This window comes from Leucoraja erinacea, chromosome 37, assembly GCF_028641065.1.
Source record: "Leucoraja erinacea ecotype New England chromosome 37, Leri_hhj_1, whole genome shotgun sequence".
In the NCBI taxonomy this organism is placed as follows: domain Eukaryota; kingdom Metazoa; phylum Chordata; class Chondrichthyes; order Rajiformes; family Rajidae; genus Leucoraja; species Leucoraja erinaceus.
In genome coordinates this window covers 3,275,951-3,296,700 of record NC_073413.1, presented here as the reverse complement: position 1 = coordinate 3,296,700, position 20,750 = coordinate 3,275,951, and the positions used below count along the sequence as shown (strand labels likewise).

At 51.1% G+C, this 20,750-nt stretch overlaps 1 protein-coding gene across 1 annotated transcript in view; it reads right to left on the bottom strand.

Annotated features, from left to right (window-relative positions):
- Positions 1 to 12,427: 12,427 nt before the first annotated feature.
- LOC129713785 (ATP-sensitive inward rectifier potassium channel 11-like) overlaps positions 12,428 to 20,750 on the bottom strand; it is a 9,170-nt gene continuing 847 nt past the window's right edge. Inside the window, exon 2 of the mRNA XM_055663086.1 lies at positions 12,428 to 13,974. Coding sequence (XP_055519061.1) covers positions 12,763 to 13,953 — 1,191 coding nt within the window. The 5' untranslated portion in view covers positions 13,954 to 13,974 and the 3' untranslated portion in view covers positions 12,428 to 12,762. The remainder of the gene's footprint in view (positions 13,975 to 20,750) is intronic.

Genomic DNA, 20,750 nt, shown 5'->3' with positions numbered 1-20,750 from the left:
ACATGGATAGGTGACATGTCACAGAGTGCTGGAGTAACTCAGTGAGTCAGGCAGCATCTCTGGAGAAAAGGTACAGATTATATTTCGGGTCAAGACCCTTCTTCAGTAATATTCATGATGTGACATACGTAGACATTCCTGAATGTTACCCAAACCATCGTGAGCTACTTTGTTACGGTGCTTGCCCTCTCCTATAACATCTCTGCTGCCTTGGGTGATGGCAGGACAGGACACAAGCTTTGGGACACAGTGTGAAGCTGTTGCAGTCTGTCCCAACCTGGTGAAAACCTGGATGGAGTGGATTTGGAGAGGATGTTTCCACTAGTGGGAGAGTCTAGGACCAGTGGCCACAGCCTCAGAATTAAAAGACATTCCTTTAGGAAGGAGATGAGCAGAAATTTCTTAAGTCAGAGGGTGGTGAACTGTGGAATTCATTGCCACAGACAGCTGTGGAGGTCAAGTCAATGGACATTTTTCAGGAGGAGATTGATAGATTCTTGATTGATACGGTGTCGGAGGTAATGGGGAGAAGGCAGGAGAATGGGTTTGAGAGGGAAAGATAGAGTCATAGAGTGATACAGTGTGGAAACAGGCCCTTCGGCCCAGCATGTCTCATCTGCACTAGTCCCACCTGCCCACGTTTGATCCATATCCCTCCGAATCGGTCCTATCCATGTACCTGTCTAACTGTTTCATAAATGTTGTGATAGTCCCTGCCTCAACTACCTGCTATGGCAGCTTGTTCCATACACCTACCACCCTTTGTGTGAAAAACATACCCCTCAGATTCCTATTAAATCTTTTGCCCTTCACCTCAAACTTATGTCCTCTGCTCCTCGATTCACTTACTCTGGGCACAACCTCTCCCTATAGCTCTGGCCCTCTAGTCCTGGCAACATCCTTGTAAATCTTCATTGTACCCTTTCCAGTTTGATGGCATCTTTCCTATAACATGGTGCCCAGAACTGAACACAATACTCTGAATGCGGCCTCACCAACTTCTTACGCAACTGCAACATGACCTCCCAACTTCTATACTCAGCCTGACCCGCTAAGTTATTCCAGCAATCTGTGAAACGTCACAGAACAGGGCAAGATTAACAGGTTTGCTGATGATACAGAAGTGAGTGGTTTTGCATATAGTGAAGATGGTTGTGAAAGATTGCAGCAGGATTGGATCAATTAGCCAGGTGGGCAGAGGAATGGTTGATGGATCCTTGAAGGTCGTGTCGCAGGTATATCAGGTGGTCAAAAATAATTTTGGCACTTTGACCTTCATCAGTCAGAGTATTGAGTATAGAAGTTGGGAGATCTTTCCCTCTCAAACCCATTCTCCTGCCTTCTCCCCATTACCTCCGACACCCGTATCAATCAAGAATCTATCAATCTCCTTCCAGTGGGGGTGGTGTGGCGTGGGGCCAGCGGGGATCAGCAGGGGTGGCGTTGGCCCAGTGTGGGTGGCGTGGGCCCAGCGGGGTTCAGTGGGGGTGGCGTGGGCCCAGCAGGGGGCGTGGGCCCAGCGGGGGTGGGTTGCCAGTGGGGGGGTGGGGTGGCATGGGCCCAGCAGGGGTGACGTGGGGCTAGGGGGGGTGGGGTGGGCCGGGTGGGGGTGGCGTGGGCCCAGTGGGGGTGGCGTGTGCCCAGTGGGGGTGGCGTGGGCCCAGCGGGGGTGGCGTGGGCCCAGCGGGGGTGGCGTGGGCCCAGTGGGAGTGGCATGGGCCCAGCGGGGGTGGCGTGGGCCCAGCGGGGGTGGCGTGGGCCCAGCGGGGGTGGCGTGGGCCCAGTGGGGGTGACATGAGGCTAGCAGGGGTGGCGTGGGCCCAGTGGGGGTCAGCGGGGGTGGTGAGTACGGGAGATGGCTTGGGCCCCGGCGGTGAGGGGAGTGGGCCCCGCCACAGCGGCGTCTGGTGTTGGGGTTACAGCCGCTGGGTACAGATTCGGCCACTCCCGCCCGGCAACGGGAGAATGGGGAACTGGCCGTTTCCAAAGTGGAAACGCTGATTTTATTTCTGATTTTTTTTTTTCTTTTTTTCTTTCCGATTTTTTTTTGTTCTTACTCTGGGGGGAAAAAGGGGGTGCGGTCGCACCCAACGCACCCCCCCTTCGGACGGCCATGCAGAAGGGTGAGGGAATGGGATCTCATCGACAGAGTGGTTGGCTGTTGCTGCTTCCAATGGCCTTCTGAATGGAAATAAATTGTGCATGACTATATATTTAGATATCCGGAAAGGTTGAGCACGCTGGGACTCTATTCCTTCCAGCGCCGTAGCACGAGGGGTGATCATACAGAGGCGTATACAAACCCATGAGAGGAATAGATCGGGTAGAGTCGCTTGCCCACAGTAGGGGAATCGAGGACCAGAGGACATAGGTTCAAGGTGAAAAGATTTAATGGGATCCTGAGGGGTAACTTTTTCACCCAAAGGGTGATGGGTGTATGGAACGAGCTGCCAGAGGAGGGGACAATTGCAATGTTTAAGAAATGGATAGGACAGGTTTGGAGGGATATGGGCCAAACGCAGCCAGGTGGGACTAGTGTAGCTGGGACATGTTGGCCGGTGCAGGCAAGTTGGGACGAAGGGCCTGTTTCCACACTGTATCACTCTATGACATTATGTCCTGGTTTATAAAATGGACCTTCACAAACAACAGGATCGGAAGGTATAGTTAGCGCATCAAATTATAACACTTAAAGCCACAAGTGGCGCAACCATAGGCTATAAACAGAAAGAAAGAGCTGCTATTTTCAGATTTATCAGAAATATTTCTTGCAGTTATTGTTGATGAAGGCAATCATTATTTTCTGCACTCTAAGTTCCAAGAAGTATGAACAAAATTAGTTTCCCCTTCTCGATCTTGGCCGCCAATCATTCCTGGCAAGTAGGGCCTGATATGGTTTTGATTTCATTCTATTTGAAGATAGTCTTGGAATAAAGGGGGGGCCATTTAAGACTGAGGTGAGAAAAAACGTTTTCACCCAGAGAGTTGTGCATTTGTGGAATTCCCTGCCACAGAGGGTAGAGCTCTAGGGGCTAGTGGAGTCAAGGGATATGGGGAGAAGGCAGGCACGGGTTATTGATTGGGGAAATCAGCCATGATCACAATGAATGGCGGTGCTGGCTCGAAGGCCCGAATGGCCTCCTCCTGCACCTATTTTCTATGTTTCTATGAGATTGGAGGAGGTGCAAGTGAACCTCTGCCTCACCTGAAAAGACTGTCGGGGTCCCAGGACGGAGTTTGGGGGTGGTGCGGGCACAGGGACTGATATTTTTTTCACACTGGTGTATGGTGCACAGAACTCTGGTCGTTAGATAGCAGAGAATATTCAACAGCGCTGCTGAGAATTGGCAACACTGACTGGACTGGAACATATCGATGAAGAAAGATTGGGCGGGCGGGACTGTTTTCTGTGGCATGGGGAAGACTATATTGAGCAAAACACAAAGTGTAAGAGGAACTCTGCTGGACAGGCAGTGTCCGGGGAGGGAATCAACAAAGTTTCAGTCTGAAGGGTCCCAACCCAAAACGTCCAGTCCCAGTTCCACAACAGACTTTAGTTCAGTTTAGTTTATTGTCACGTGTACCGAGGTACAGTGAAAAGCCTTTGTTGCGTGCTAACCAGTCAGCGGAAAGACACTGCGAGATTACAATGCAGATACATGATAAAGGGAATAATGCTTAGGGTGGCACAGCGGTAGAGTTGCTGCCTCACAGCTCCAGAGACCTGGGTTCGATCCCGACTACAGGTGCATATAAGAGTATTAAGGGTTTGGACACACTAGAGGCAGGAAACATATTCCCGATGTTGGGGGGAGTCCAGAACCAGGGGCCACAGTTTAAGAATAAGGGGTAAGCCATTTAGAACGGAGATGAGGAAACACTTTTTCACACAGAGAGTTGTGAGTCTGTGGAATTCTCTGCCTCAGAGGGTGGTGGAGGCCGGTTCTCCGGATGCTTTCAAGAGAGAGCTAGATAGGGCTCTTAAAAATAACGGAGTCAGGGGATATGGGGGGGGGGAAGGTAGGAACGGGGTACTGATTGGGGATGATCAGCCATGATCTGATTGAATGGCGGTGCTGGCTCGAAGGGCCGAATGGCCTACTCCTGCACGTATTGTCTATCTGTACGGAGTTTGTACGTTCTCCCCGTGACCTGCGCGGGTTTTCTCCAGTTGTTCCAGTTTCCTCCCACACTCCAAAGGCGTGCACGTTAGTAGGTTAATTGGCTTGGTATAAATGTCCCTAATGTGTGTGTAGGATAGTGTTAATGTGTGGGGATCGCTGGTCAGTACGGACGCAGTGGGCCGAAGGGCCTGTTTTTGCGCTGTATCTCTAAGCTAAACTAGTGCAAGATATCGACCAGCGTAGCCCGATCAGAGATAGTCTGAGAGTCGTCAATGAGGTAGATGGTAGTTCAAGCTGCCTGATCCGCCGAGTTCCTCCAGCACTCTGCGCTTTACTCCTGATTCAAGCACCTGCTGTCTTGTGGATCCGAGGTAATTGAGGCGTGTCCCTTTATCCAGCTTTCTTCTCCCCTCCCGAAAATCAGTCTGGAGAAAGGTCCCGACCCGAAACGTCACCGACCCATGTTCTCCAGAGATGCTGCCTGACCTGCCAAGTTACTCCAGCACTTTTGTCCTTGTGCACGAACCAGCATCTGCAGTTCTTTGTTTCCAAACACAAATGGGCTGGGGTGGAGCAAATAGACGATCTCTTTCCCTTAGCAGAGGGGTTAAAATCCAAGGCCGAAGATCCAAAGTAAATGGTGGAAAGAAGTGAGGGAAGATAAAGGACTTAATCTGGCAGGATCGGGGTTGAGAGGGAGAGATAGATTGGCCATGTTTGAAAGGCGGAGTAGACTTGATGGGGGCCGAATGGCCTCATTCTGCTACTATCACTTGTGGACATGAACTTATCTTTCACTCAGAGGTCACTGGGATCTGGAGGTCAGAAGGGTGGTGGAGCCACCATCTTCACCAGCGGCATTGTGGGTAGAGTTGGTGCCTTGCAGCGCGGGAGGCCCGGGTTCGATCCTGACCTCGGGACCAGCAGACGGAAGGAGCAGAGAGGGGAGGGAGGGCTCGCTGGCGAACCGTAGGAGGGTGGGGGGGGAGGGCTGAGGACGGATGAGAATGATGAGAGGGCTTCTCATTGAAACATATATGATTGTTAAGGGCTTGGACACGCTAGAGGCAGGAAACATGTTCCCGATGTTGGGGGAGTCCAGAACCAGGGGCCACAGTTTAAGAATAAGGGGTAAGCCGTTTAGAACGGAGACGAGGAAACACTTTTTCTCACAGAGAGTGGCGAGTCTGTGGAATTCTCTGCCTCAGAGGGCGGTGGAGGCAGGTTCTCTGGATACTTTCAAGAGAGAACTAGATAGGGCTCTTAAAAATAATGGAGAAAGGTCCCGACCCCGAAACGTCACCGATCCATGTTCTCCAGAGATGCTGGAGATATGGGGAGAAGGCAGGGACGGGGTACTGATTGGGGATGATCAGCCATGATCACATTGAATGGCGGTGCTGGCTCGAAGGGCCGAATGGCCTACTTCTGCACTTATTGTCTATTGTCTATTGACGGGCTGCGCGGAGAGGAGGTCCGACCGGTGAGAACAGAGGGACCCCGCGTTGGGGGGGGGGGACACACCAAGAACAACGAGGGAACCGGCAGGTGGTGGGAGCCACCTGAGATGAGGGTCTCAGCGCCAGGTACGTGGCAACTCCTTGCGTATTGTGCGCAAGAAACGCCGAATTTCACGATACCTAGGTGCATACAACAGTACAGTATCGTTGAGTTTGTACGCTCATTCCTGTGACCAGCTGGGTTTCCTCCCACATTCCAAAGGCGTGCAGGTTTATACAGGTTCTGTTCATCGGCCCTCTGTAAAAATTGCCCTCTGGTGTGCACAGGAAATGGATGTGAATGTGGGATAACATGGAACTGGTGGGCCGAAGGGCCTGTTTGAATGCTGAAACTTTCAATCATTCAAAGAAGAAAAAAAAAAAACAGTACTTGGGCAAAGACTTCAAGACCTCTGTGGCGTAGCGGTAGAGTCGCTGCCTCACAGCGCCAGGGACCCGGTTCGATCCTGACTACGGCTGCTGTCTGTGAGGAGTTTGCACGTTCTCCCTGTGACTGCGCGGGTTTTCTCCAGGTTCACCGGTTTCCTCCCACACTCCAAAGTCGTGCAGGTTTGTAGACTAATTGGCTTCGGTAGAATTGTAAATTTTCCTAGTGTTTCCAGAATCAGGGGCCACACAGTTTAAGAATAAGGAGTAAGTCATTTAGAATGGAGACGAGGAAACACTTTTTCTCACTGAGAGTAGTGAGTCTGTGGAATTCTCTGCCTCAGAAGGTGGTGGAGGCAGGTTCTCTGGATGTTTTCAAGAGAGAGCTAGATAGGGTTCTTAAAGATAGCGGAGTCAGGGGATATGTAGAGAAGGCAGGAACGCGGTACTGTTTGGGGATGATCAGCCATGATCACATTGAATGGCAGTGCTGGCTCGAAGGGCCGAATGGCCTACTCCTGCACCTATTGTCTATTGTGTGTGTGTGTAGGAAAGTGCTAGTGTACGGGGGGAGGGGGAAATCGCTGGTTGGCGCGGACTCAGCGGGCCTGTTTCTGCACTGTATCTCTAAACTAAAACCAAACCACGTCTACAGACCTTGTGCTGGAAGGCAGGACTAGACTGGATAGCTCTATCTCAACTAGTGCAGACTCGATGGGCTGAAGGGCCTCTCTCTTCAACGGAACACATCTATGATTCTTATTTTGTGTCTTCGGATGAGAGCGGAGTTTGGGGAAGGAGGAAATGGGAGTGGACAGGAATTGCAGTGAACATTATTTGCTAAGATGCCCTTGTTTAAGTCAATGTTTGTGCTATTAAAAGTCTCGGCTACACACCCTGTTTACTTTAGTCCACTTATCGGTGGCGGGCTCTTTCGGAGTTGGAAATGGCACAGGCCCAAAGGGACCTACAGCCGCGCGGCAGGTCAGAAATAAGATAAGAGTCGCTGCCTCACGGCGCCAGATACCCAGGTTCGATCCTGGCCTCGGATGCTGCCTGTGTGGAGTTTGCACCTTCTCCTCTGTGAACCAGTGTGGGTCGCCTCTGGGTGCTTCGTCCCCCCCCCCCCACGTCTCAGTGACGTGCGTCTTTGCTGTAAACTGCCCCTAGGATGTAGAGTGCGGAAGTCAAAGTGGGATTGTTGTCCCACAGATATGCGGCGTACTTGATTTTTTTCCAGAGAGAGTTCGATTTAGCTCTTGGGGCTAAAGGAATCTCAAGGGACATGGGGAGAAAGCAGGAACGGGGTACTTGATTTTGGAGGATCAGCCATGATCATATTGTAGGGAGACAAAAATGCTGGAGAAACTCAGCGGGTGAGGCAGCATCTGTGGAGCGAAGGAATAGGTGACGTTTCGGGTCAAGACCCTTCTTCAGACTGATGTGGGTCGGGGGGGAGAAGAAAGGAAGAGGCGGAGACAGTGGGCTGTGGGAGAGCTGGGAAGGGGAGGGGAAGGAGGGAGATAGCAGGGACTACCTGAAATTGGAGCAGTCAATGTTCATACCGCTGGGGTGAAAACTGCCATGATCATATTGATTGGCGGTGCTGGCTGAATGGCCTACTCCCGCACCTATGTTCTATGTTTCTATGTGATCTGTGTACAGCAGGAAACGACAAAGAATTTCACAGTACCCAGGTGCACTTGACAACAAACTATCTGGGTGAGTGAGTGGGCAGATGCAGTATAATGTGGATAAATGTGAGGTTATCCACTTTGGTGGCAAAAACAGGAAAGTAGACTATTATCTGAATGGTGGCCGATTAGGAAAAGGGGAGATGCAACGAGACCTGGGTGTCATGGTACACCAGTCATTGAAAGTAGGCATGCAGGTGCAGCAGGCAGTGAAGAAAGCGAATGGTATGTTAGCATTCATAGCAAAAGGATTTGAGTACAGGAGCAGGGAGGTTCTACTGCAGTTGTACAGGGTCTTGGTGAGACCACACCTGGAGTATTGCGTACAGTTTTAGTCTCTTAATCTGAGGAAAGACATTCTTGCCATAGAGGGAGTACAGAGAAGGTTCACCAGACTGATTCCTGGGATATCAGGACTTTCATATGAAGAAAGACTGGATAGACTCGGCTTGTACTCGCTAGAATTTAGAAGATTGAGGGGGGGAATCTTATAGAAACTTACAAAATACTTAAGGGGTTGGACAGGCTAGATGCAGGAAGATTGTTCCTGATGTTGGGGAAGTCCAGAACAAGGGGTCACAGTTTAAGGATAAGGGGAAAATATTTTAGGACCGAGATGAGAAAAACATTTTTCACACAGAGAGTGGTGAATCTGTGGAACTCTCTGCCACAGAAGGTAGTTGAGGCCACAGTTAATTGGCTATATTTAAGAGGGAGTTAGATGTGGCCCTTGTGGCTAAAGGGATCAGGGGGTATGGAGAGAAGGCAGGTACGGGATACTGAGTTGGATGATCAGCCATGATAATATTGAATGGCGGTGCTGGCTCGAAGGGCCGAATGGCCTACTCCTGCACCTATTTTCTATGTTCTATTCTATCATTGAACAAGTATGAATGGGTGGTCGATGGTCGGCTTGGGTCACGGGGAGAACGTACAGACTCCGTACAGACAGCACCCGTAGTCGGGATTGAACCCGGGTCTCCGACGCTGCAAGCGCTGTCAGTCAGCAACTCTACCGCTGCACCACCGTGGCCGCCTTTTCTCTGGTGCATCGGGGGCTGAGGAGAGACCTGGGGCATCGATAGTCAGAAACTGTTTCCCCAGGGTGGAAATGTCAAAGACTGGAGGGCACTGCTTGAAGGTGAGAGTTTAGAGGAGATGTGTGGGCACTTATAAAATTAAATTACAATTTTTTTTTAAATTTTTTTTTCTATTTATCTATTCTTTCATCTATCTCTGGAACTCTCTGCCACAGAGGGTAGTCGAGGCCAGTTCATTGGCTATATTTAAGAGGGAGTTAGATGTGGTCCTTGTGGCTAAGGGGATCAGGGGGTATGGAGAGAAGGCAGGTACGGGATACTGAGTTGGATGATCAGCCATGATCATATTGAATGGCGGTGCAGGCTCGAAGGGCCGAATGGCCTACTCCTGCACCTAATTTCTATGTTTCTATGTAGAGGAGGTCGTTGAGGCTGGGACTATCCCAACGTTTGAGAAACAGTTAGACAGGCACATGGATAGGACAGGTTTAGAGGGATATGGACCAAGTGCAGGCAGGTGGGACTAGTGTAGCCGGGACATGTTGGTCGGTGTGGTCAAGTTGGGCCGAAGGGCCTGTTTCAACGTTGTATCACTCTATGACTCTCTGGCCATCGATCTATCTACACAGAAGGTTGCCTGCAATGCGCTGCCTGGTTAGGTGATGGAGGCAGATGCATTGGTGGTGCTGAGGAAGGATTTAGATAGGCACATGGTTATGCAGTGAATGAAGGGATATGGTTGACATGCAGGCCGAGGAGATTCAATTAGCATGGCCGGCACGGACACTGTGGGCCGAAGGACCTGTTCCTATGCTGTTCGATGTAGATGACTGCAATTTAGTTTAGGTAGACAAAAATGCTGGAGAAACTCAGCGGGGTGAGGCAGCATCTATGGAGCGAAGGAAATAGGCAACGTTTCGGGTCCCGTCTGCAGAAGAGTCTCGAACCAAAACGTTGCCTATTTCCTTCGCTCTATAGATGCTGCCTCACCCCGCTGAGTTTCTCCAGCACTTTTGTCTACATTCGATTTTGCAGCATCTGCAGTTTCTTCTTAAACATGAAATTTAGTTTAGAGATGTAGCGCAGAAACAGGCCCTTCGGCCCACCGAGTCCGCACTGACCAGGGATCCCCGCACACTAACACTATCCTACACACACACTAGGGGACAATTGTACATTTCTACCAAGCCAATTGACCTAAAAACCTGCACGTCTTTGGAGTGTGGGAGGAAACCGGAGCACCCGGAGAAAAACCCACGCAGGTCACGGGGAGAACGTACAAACTCCGTACAGACAGCACCCGTGGTCAGGATCGAACCCGGGTCTCTGGCGCTGTGAGGCAGCAACTCTACCGAATATAATTTTTCTTTCCCCCATCTTTCTATTGTTTGTGAAGTGGATCTTTGTTACTTCAACCTTAAGTACTCCAACACAGTACAAGGAGCATTTTCTCGTTCCACACCGCTCAGAAGATTGATGATGCATTCAGAGTATAACTTCCACAAGAATACGACCACATGCTGCAAATTTTTGGCCACCCAGCTCGAGAAATCAGACAAAGGTAGGAATTCGTGTAGGATGGACCCATGTTTACTTTAGATTAGGAAGGAACTGCAGATGCTGGTTCACACCAAAGATAGACATAAAATGCTGGAGTAACTCAGCGGGAGAGGCAGCATCTCTGGAGAGAAGGAATGGGTGAAGTTTCAGATCGAGACCCATCTTCAGTCTGAGAAGGGTCTCGACCAGAAACGTCACCCATTCCTTCTCTCCAGAGATGCTGCCTGTCCTGCTGAGTTACTCCAGCATTTTGCGTCTATCGTTAGTTCAGTTGAGAGATACAGCGCGGAAACAGGCCCTTCGGCCCACCGAGTCTGTGCCGGCCCGCGATCACCCCGTACACTAGCACTATCCTACACACCAGGGACAATTTACAATCTTTACCGAAGCCAATTAACCTACGAACCTACAGCGGCCTCTGCAGTCTGTCCGCGTTTTTATTATTTTCTGTCTGTGTTTTAATGTAGTTTTTGTTATTTTTTGTTGGGGTGTGTGTGTGGGGGTGTGGGGGTGGGGTGGGAGGGGGGGGGGGGAAACTTTTTAAATCTCTCCCTGCACTGGAGACCCGACTTTTTCTCGTCGGGTTCCGTTGTCGTTGAGGCCGCAACGAGGAGCGGCCTCCAACAGGAAGAAGCCGGGGACTCAGGTGCCGACTCACCGTTGCCGTCACGGAGCTGGCCGAGACCGGAGCGGTGGAGGAACGCTGCTGCTGCTGCTGCTGCTGCTGCTGCTGCTGCTGCTGCCGATGCCGCTGCTGAGTCGGAGGCTGCTGCTGCGGGTCTGCGGACAGCGGCGCCAGGAGCCCGCGGATCCCTGGAGAGAGACCGCTTTTCGGGGCTCCTGCAACGGAGAATTCTCTCGCCCGAGTTGCGGGGTTGAAGAGCTCATGGAGCGGGGCCTCACTACACCGCCCCGCGCGGCTGGAATAGCCGCGGGTACTTGCGAGCGCACACCGGGGGCTCCAACACCAAGACCCGGTGTGCGACCTCGCACCACCCGGCGTGGCTTCAATGGCCGCGGAACAATCGCCATCGCCAGCCGGGGGCTTTGACTTTGACTCTGACATCGGGGGGGGGGGGAGAGTGCAGTGGAGAGATAAGTTTTTTTTTTTGGCCTTCCATCACAGCTATGTGATGGATGTTTATGTAAAATTGTAATTATGTTGTGTCTGGGTCTATTTGTGTGTAATGTATGGCTGCAGAAACGGCATTTCGTTTGGACCTCTAGGGGTCCAAATGACAATTAAATTGACTCTTGACTCTTGACTCTTTGGGGGTGCGTGGGAGGACATGAGAGCACCTGGAGAAATATCACGTGGTGACTGGGAGAAGGTACAAACTCCGTACAGACAGCACCCATAGTCAGGATCGAACCAGGGTCTCTGGCGCTGTGAGGCAGCAACTCTACCGCTGTGCCACCGTGGCTGGCCCTTCAAGTCAATAAAAAAAACGTGCTTTCTAACAGGGGTCGTTCAATTGCCTCCAATGATGGTGATGGAGAATTCTAGGTTTTATTCAGTCCTACCACTGTGCTTTAAAACTAGGTGGCGTACTCGAGTGACCTGTCAATGATCCAAATACAATTTGTGCTTTTAACCCCTAGTGGGCCTGTCCCACTTACGCAACTTTTCCGTCGACTGCCGGCACCCGTCATAGGTCTTTACAGGTTGCTGAAAATTTCCAACAGGTTGAAAATCCAGCGGCGACCAGAACAAGGTACGACTCTTTGGGCGACTACTCACGACCATAATGGCTTCACCCCGGGACATGTCGTCAGGATGGTCGTGAGTCGTCTCCTCAGTCGCCCAAACAGTCGTAGCGTCTTTCTGGTTGCCGCTGGATTTTCAACATGTTGAAAAATTTCAGCAACCTGCAACGACCCATGACGGGTGCTGGCAGTCGACGGAAAAGTTGCGTCATGCCCCTGTCCCACTTAGAAAACCTGAACGGAAACCTCTGGAGACTTTGCTCCCCACCCAAGGTTTCCGTGCGGTTCCTGGAGGTTTTTGTCAGTCTCCCTACCTGCTTCCACTACCTGCAACCTCCTGCAACCTCCGGGAACCGCACGGAAACCTTGGGTGGGGGGGGCAAAGTCTCCAGAGGTTTCCGTTCAGGTTTCCTAAGTGGGACAGGGGCACATGGCTGTGCTTTATGAACCTTGTGCTCAGTGGCGGACTGGGTCTAAAAATATTGGTTGCCAGGGGACAAAGGGGGCCCACGCACAACTACAATGCTATCATTTAACAGGGGCCCACTTGCCATCGGGCAAGCTGACACCCTGGCCAGTCCGCTACTGCTTGTGCTCATCAATGGCGACACGGTAGAGTTTGGAGCATGGGAGGCAACCGGAGGGCCAGGGCTAAACTCACGGGGAGAACGAACAAACCCTGTACAGACAGCACCCGTGGTCGGGATCGAACCCGGGTCCCTGGCGCTGTGAGGCAGCAGCTCTACCTGGATCATAGATCCGAGAGGGAGTCTAGCGACTGGAAGTGCACGGCCGGCTTTATGCCCGATGGGTTGCCGGGCTTGGAGGAGCTACGTTTGCGCAGAGCGCCCGCCAGAGGCCTAGGCCCGTTGCTGCTTTGGTCCCGGCCCCTCTCCTGCTCCTCGGCGCTGTGCGGCGGCATGTTGGTCTTCACCGTGTTGCCGAACTTGGAGTAGTCGACCGAGTACCGGCCCTCCTCCTCCGTCACGATGGGGACGAAGCGGTGGCCCCACAGGATCTCGTCGGGCAGGTAGGACGTGCGGGCCTGGGTGGTGATGCCGGTGGTCTCCACCACTCCCTCCAGCAGGACCACCAGCTCCAGGTCGCCCTGCTGGAGGTCCGCCTTGGAGACGGCGTAGAGCGGGCTGCGGCGGTCGATGGTGTGGCTGATGATGAGCGGCGACACCAGGAAGATGGCGTTGGTGCGCACCGGGTTCTCCACCTGCACCTCGATCTGCGAGATGGGGACCACCTCGCCCTCCCGGGTGGTGGTCTTCTTCACCAGCTGCATGCGGATGGTGGCGCTGATGATCATGCTCTTGCGCAGGTCGCCCAGGCGGAACATGAGGCGGGGTAGGCCGTCGCGCAGGGCAACCACCGCATGGCGGCTGAAGATGATGGTCTCCGCCCGACGGTTGGCCTGGGCCGTCTTCATGAAGATGCAGCCCAGCATGACGGCGTTGACGATCAGCCCCGTGATGTTCTGGACGATCAGGGCGACGATGGCCGCCGGGCACTCCTCCGTCACCATTCGCCCGCCAAAACCGATGGTGACCTGCACCTCGATGGAGAAGAGGAAGGCCGAGGTGAAGCTGGTGATGCTGGTGATGCACGGCACCGCCCCGACCCGCCCGGCGTCCAGGTCACCGTGGGCGAAGGCGATCAACCACCACAGCATGGCGAATACCATCCAGCTGCACAGGAAGGACATGGTGAAGATGACCAGCGTGTAAGGCCACTTGAGGTCCACCAGGGTGGTAAAGATGTCCTGCAGGAAGCGGCCCTGTTCGCGGATGTTCTTGTGGGCCACGTTGCACCTGCCCTTCTTGGTGACGAAGCGGGCCCTGCTAGCCTTGGCCCGGTAGCACGGCTGCGACAGGTTGTCCTCCACTAGCCTGGTCAGCAGGTACTTCTCCGCCAAGACGCCCTTCCTCGCCAGCATCGTGCCCCTACCGTAGACCACCTGTAGGAAGAAGCATTCACAACAAACACGGGCAAGAGGTCAGCCTATCTCCCACCTTGTTGAATGTTAAATGGTCAGCTCGACATAGATACGAGTATGTAAATTATGTTGTGTCTTGGGTCTATTTGTTTGTAATGTATGGCTGCAGAAACGGCATTTCGTTTGGACCTCCAGGGGTCCAAATGGCAATTAAATTGACTATTGACTATTGACTATAGAAGTTGGGATGTAATGTTAAAATTGTACAAGGCATTGGTGAGACCAATTGAGAAAATTGGGAGAGTACAGAGGAGATTTACTAGAATGTTGCCTGGGTTTCAGCAACTAAGTTACAGAGAAAGGTTGAATAAGTTAGGTTTTTATTCTCTAGAGCGCAGAAGGTTAAGGGGGGACTTGATAGAGGTCTTTAAAATGATGAGAGGGATAGACAGAGTTGACGTGGACAAGCTTTTCCCATTGAGAGTAGGGAAGATTCAAACAGGAGGACATGACTTCAGAATTAAGGGACAGAAGTTTAGGGGTAACATGAGGAGGAACTTCTTTACTCAGAGAGTGGTAGCTGTGTGGAATGAGCTTCCGGTGGAAGTGGTGGAGGCAGGCTCGATTTTATCATTTAAAAATAAATTGGATAGGTATATGGATGGGAAAGAAATAGAGGGGTATGGTCTGGGTGCAGGTAGATGGGACTAGGTGAGAGTAAGTGTACGGCACGGACTTGTAGGGCCGAGATGGCCTGTTTCCGCGCTGTAATTGTTATATGGTTATACAAGACCTACACCAAACCCAAACCAATTAGGAACAGACGAGGGCATTTGATCCAATTTGTGATCCCAGCTACAAAGACAGATGTGTACAGCAATTCGTTCTTCCCCCGCACAATTAAAGCATGGAATAATCTCCACCCAACTATAGTTACCCAACCAGATGCAACTAAATTTAAAGTAGCTCTTTCCTCCCAATAACCCTTTCTGGCTTAAGCCCCCCCTTCACCACCTCCAGTTTAAATTCCATTTGGAATATTTTGGAGGACCATGAAACCAAGAACCAAGAACCTACGGTGACCAGTTTAAGAAGGAACTGCAGATGATGGAAAATCGAAGGTGGACAAAAATGCTGGAGAAACTCAGCGGGTCGGGCAGCATCTATGGAGCGAAGGAAATAGGCGACGTTTCGGGTCAAGTCCCTTCTGCAGACTGATGTGAGGGTGGTGGGGGGGGGGGCGGGAAGAAGAAAGGAAGAGGCGGAGACAGTGGGCTGCGGGAGGGTCTCTGGGGAGGGGAGGGGAAAGAAGGGACCACCTGAAGAAGGGACTTAACCCAAAAGGTCGACTATTTCCTTTGCTGCATAGATGCTGCCTCACCCGCTGAGTTTCTCCGGCATTTTTATCTACCTTAGTTTAGAGTTTTGTTGAGAGATACAGCACGGAAACAGGCCCATTCGGCCCGCCCGGATCCGTGCCGACCAGCGATCCCCGCACACTAACACCATCCTACACCCACTAGGGGACAATTTTTCTTTTTTACATTTACCAAAGCTAATTAACCTACAAACCTGCACATTTTTGGAGTGCGGGAGGAAACCGAAGATCTCAGAGAAAACCCGCGCAGGTCACGGGTTTGGAGTGTAATCATATATCAGAGATCATATCAGAGAAACCGGAGGAAACCCGCGCAGTCACGGGGGTGCGTGCGTGCAAGCTCCGCACAGACAGCACCCAAGGTCAGGATCGAACCCAGGCCTCTGGCCGCTGTGAGGCAGCAACTCTGCCACTGTGCCGCCCTAAGGTGGAGGGAATGGACAGACGACACTTTGGGCTGAGACCCTTCTTCAGACTGGTGGGGAACGTGGGAGAAAGCTGGAATAGAAGAGGTGGGGACGGGCTAACACTTGGCAATAGGCAATAGATGCAGGAGTAGGCCATTCGGCCCTTCGAGCCAGCACCGCCATTCAATGTGATCATAGCTGATCATCCACAATCAGTACCCCGTTCCTGCCTTCTCCCCATATCTCCTGACTCCGCTATCTTTAAGAGCCCTTTCTAGCTCTCTCTTGAAAGCATCCAGAGAACCTGCCTCCACCGCCCTCTGAGGCAGAGAATTCCACAGACTCTCTGTGACAAAAAGTGTTTCCTCGTCTCCGTTCTAAATGGCTTACTCCTTATTCTTAAACTGTGGCCCCTGGTACTGGACTCCCCCAACATCGGGAACATGTTTCCTGCCTCTAGCGTGTTCAAACCCTTAGCAATCTTATATTTTTCAATGAGATTCCCTCTCATCCATCTAAACTCCAGAGTGTACAAGCCCAGCTGCTCCATTCTCTCAGCATATGACAGTCCCGCCATCCCGGGAATTAACCTTGTAAACCTACGCTGCACTCCCTCAATAGCAAGAATGTCCTTCCTCAAATTAGCGTATGGTCATCTCTCCTCAGATGCTGCCTGACCCACTGAGTTCCTCGAGCAGACTGTTTTTTTGCTCTAGATTCCATCATCTGCATCTCCTGATGTCTTATCAGGCCTTCCTTATTATTATTCACGACCAAATCCGAAATAGCCAACATGCTGCAACAGTCCGCTCTGAGAAGCATCCCTTAACGCACTCCACAAATCCTGCATCTTTAATCCCCCTCACAGTTTGATTTGTCCAATCAATATGTGTATGAAATAATCCCATAACAAATGTAGTGTCCTTGCCATTATCACTATCAGAGTGAGGCCCAGCACAAAATGGAGGATCCTCACCTCCTAGTTCTGCTTGGGCAGCAGCGGTCTGAACATTGACTTCTCCAACTTCAAGTAACCCTTGCTGTCCCTCTCTCTCCATCCCTCCCCTTCGCAGTTCTCCGACCAGTCTCACTGTCTCCGACGACAGTTTGTCTGACTGAAGAAGTCTGAAGAAGGGTCTCGACCCAAAACGTCGCCCATTCCTTCTCTCTCCAGAGATGCTGCCTGTCCCGCTGAGTTACTCCAGCATTTTGTGTCCATCTCGTAGTTCTAACACGTCAAGGCTGTTTTTCCATTGATGCTCCTTGCTATCAGGAGGTCATATTTTGGGCCCTGTAGACGACTCCTCACCTGTAACCCCCTTTCCCCCCCGCTATTCGAGGTCTCGACTCTAGCCCATGCTACCATCCACTGTGTGCAAGGAGGAACTGCAGATGCCGGTTTACACAGAGCCTTGCCGGATTTGCCAGACCAACAGGTCCCGCTGATGGGAGAGTCTAGGACCAGAGGTCATAGCCTCAGAATTAAAGGGCGCTCTTTCAGAAAGGAGGTGAGGAGGAACTTCTTCAGTCAGAAGGTGGTGAATCTGTGGATCTCATTGCCACAGACGGCTGTGGAGGCCACGTCAGTGGATATTTTTTTAAGGCAGAGATAGACAAATTCTTGATTAGAACGGGTGTCAAGGGTTATGGGGGGGAAGGCGGGAAAATGGGATTGGGGAGGCAGAGATCAGCCATGATTGAATGGCGGAGTGGACTTGATGGGCCGAATGGCCTAATTCCTCCTATAACATGTGAACTTGTCTCCGAGAGAGGAGTCCAGCGGTACTGGAATGTTCCGCCGAGGCTGCCGGGGGGGGGGGGTGGGGTGGGTGGGGGGGGGGGGGGGGGGGGGGGGCGAGATACCGGCCCGCAAAGTCGGCCTCAGATGTCGGCTACTGGAACGGATCTGCCGGCCAGACCCCAGCAGAGTTCCAGAGCCCCATGGCGCGCAGGGGGGGGGGGGGGGGGCAGATTCCACTCGCCGATCGGCCGCGGAAGACATGAGGCCGAGATGGGCGCTGCATTTTCGGGGGGGGGGGGGGGGGGGGGGGGGGGGGAGGTGGGCTTCCGTGTGGGGGGGGTCGTTTTCGAGTGCGCGCCGGTAATTTTGTCCGGATTAAGTTGACGGACCGCAAGTTGACGGAAAATCGGTGGTGGGCCTTTATAATCTGAACCTTGACCTCAGAGGTCAAACAAACACCGTGACTAATGCCTGTATAATCTGAACCTTCACCTCTAAGAGATCAAACAAACAAGCAGGACTCGAGGCCCATCTGTTCCCATCAAACATAAAGGACCACCATGAGTCACATTTGTCCTCCTAAAAATACTGTCGGAACAAAAGGAGAGATCAAACCAGGCCTGAAAATAGCTCAAGGGCACAGTAAAAATAATTGGGGCCCTATCGACCCAAGCAATGCTTAGTCTGGCTTATTGTCACGTGTACCGAGGTACAGTGAAAGGATTTTGTTGCGCGCTATCCAGTCAGCGGAAAGACAATACCCGATTACAATCGAGCCATTTACAGTGTACAGATGATACATGATAAGGGAATAACGTTTAGTGCAAGGTAAAGCCAGTAAAATCCGATCAAAGATAGTCCGAGGGTTACCGTTGAGGTAGATAGTAGTTCAGGACTGTGTGGGAAGGTTTGTAGGTTAATTGGCCTGGTATAAGTGCAAATTGTCCCTAGTGTGTGTGTAGGATAGTGCTAGTGTGCAGGGCTCGCTGGTTGGCATGGACTCGGTGGGTCGAAGGGCCTGTTTCCGCGCTGTATCTCTAAACTAAACTAAACTAAACTGCAGACACTGGTTTAAACCGAAGATAGACACAAAATGCCAGAGTAACTCAGCTGGTACAGGCATCGTCTCCTGAGAGAAGGAATAGAAACATAGAAACATAGAAAATAGGTGCAGGAGTAGGCCATTCGGCCCTTCGAGCCTGCACCGCCATTCAATATGATCATGGCTGATCATCCAACTCAGTATCCCGTACCTGTCTTCTCTCCATACCCCCTGATCCCTTTAGCCACAAGGGCCACATCTAACTCCCTCTTAAATATAGCCAATGAACTGTGGCCTCAACTACCTTCTGTGGCAGGGAATTCCACAGATTCACCACTCTCTGTGTAAAAAATGATTTTCTCATCTCGGTCCTAAAAAACTTCCCTCTTATCCTTAAACTGTGACCCCTAGTTCTGGACTTCCCCAACATCGGGAATAATCTTCCTGCATTTAGCCTGTCCAACCCCTTAAGGATTTTGTAAGTTTCTATAAGATCCCCCCTCAATCTTCTAAATTCTAGCGAGTACAAGCCAAGTTTATCCAGTTTATCCAGAATGGGTGACGTTTCGGGTCGAGACCCTTCTTCAGACTAAAGAAGTTAGTCTGAACACATTCAATCTGAAGAAGGGTCTCGACCCGAAACGTCGCCCATTCCTTCTCTCCAGAGCTGCTGCCTTTCCCGCTGAGTTACTCCAGCATTTTGTGTCCTTCTTCCAGTAGTTCAGCACTGCTCTCTAGTTGTGGTAGGATGATTCAGTTGCCTGTAAACAGCTGGGAAGAAACTGTCCCTGAATCTGGAGTGTACATTCTCACACTTATCACACTTCCACAATGTTACTCAATGGTATTAAAGAAACAAACTTGCATTCAGATTATTTTAATCTGGATAGTAGAATAATACTCAGTATGTTTGTCCTATGGTGGTTTGCAACTGTTCCCCATATCCCTTGATTCCGTTAGCCCGAAGAGCTATATCTCACTCTCGAAAACATCCAGTGAATTGGCCTCCACTGCCTTCTGTGGCAGAGAATTCCACAGATTCACAACTCTCTGCGTGAAAAAGCTTTTCCTCATCTCAGTCCTAAAATGGCCTACCCCTTATTCTTAAACTGTGTGACCCCTGGTTCTGGACTCCCCCAACTTCGGGAACATTTTCCCTGCAACAAACCTGTCCAATCCCTTAAGAAGTTAGCTCCCGGAGAACAAAATACTGCAAAAAAAAACAAAGAAAATAACAAAATGTAAAATTAACTTTAAATGCCATTTGAATGTTATCCTGGTAGCTTCAGGTTTTAGTGTACAGAAGATGTTGGTACACTACGAGAACTTACAAAATTCTAAAGGGGTTGGACAGGCTAGATGCAGGAAGATTGCTCCCGATGTTGGGGAAGTCCAGGACAAGAGGTCACAGCTTAAGGATAAGGGGGAAATCCTTTAAAACCGAGATGAGAAGAACTTTTTTCACACAGAGAGTGGTGAATCTCTGGAATTCTCTGCCACAGAGGGTAGTCGAGGCCAGTTCATTGGCTATATTTAAGAGGGAGTTAGATGTGGCCCTTGTGGCTAAGGGGATCAGGGGGTATGGAGAGAAGGCAGGTACGGGATACCGAGTTGGATGATCAGCCATGATCATATTGAATGGCGGTGCAGGCTCAAAGGGCCGAATGGCCTACTCCTGCACCTAATTGCTATGTTTCTATGTGTAGCAAGGAACTGCAGGTGCTGGTTTACACCGAGGAAAGACACAAAACGCTGGAGTAACTCAGCGGGACAGGCAGCATCTCTGGAGAGAAGGAATGGGTGACGTTTTGGGGTCGAGGCCCTTCTTCTGACCTAGAGTCAGGGGAGAGGGAGACACAGAGAGATATGGGAGGGTAAGGTGTGAAAACGAGATCAAAGGGACGAAGATCAAAGAGAATGTAGAACGGATCATTGTTCGCTAGGGGAGGATGACACAGAGGCACACAAGGTGTGTTACAAGATGCCTGGTACAAAATCCATTTGATTTTTGCTTGCACTCATTTCTTTCATGCTGTATTTCAATGAAACCATCACTGACCTCAAATACAATTGTAGACTTGAGTGTCCTTGCACTTAATTTCATCGATGAGATAGCTTGCATTAATTCTGCATCACTCACCTTTCAAGGACTATCTGTCTCTCTCGCCCTCTCTCTTTCTCTCTGCCTCTCTCTATATATATATCCCTTTCTATTTACCCATGTACATC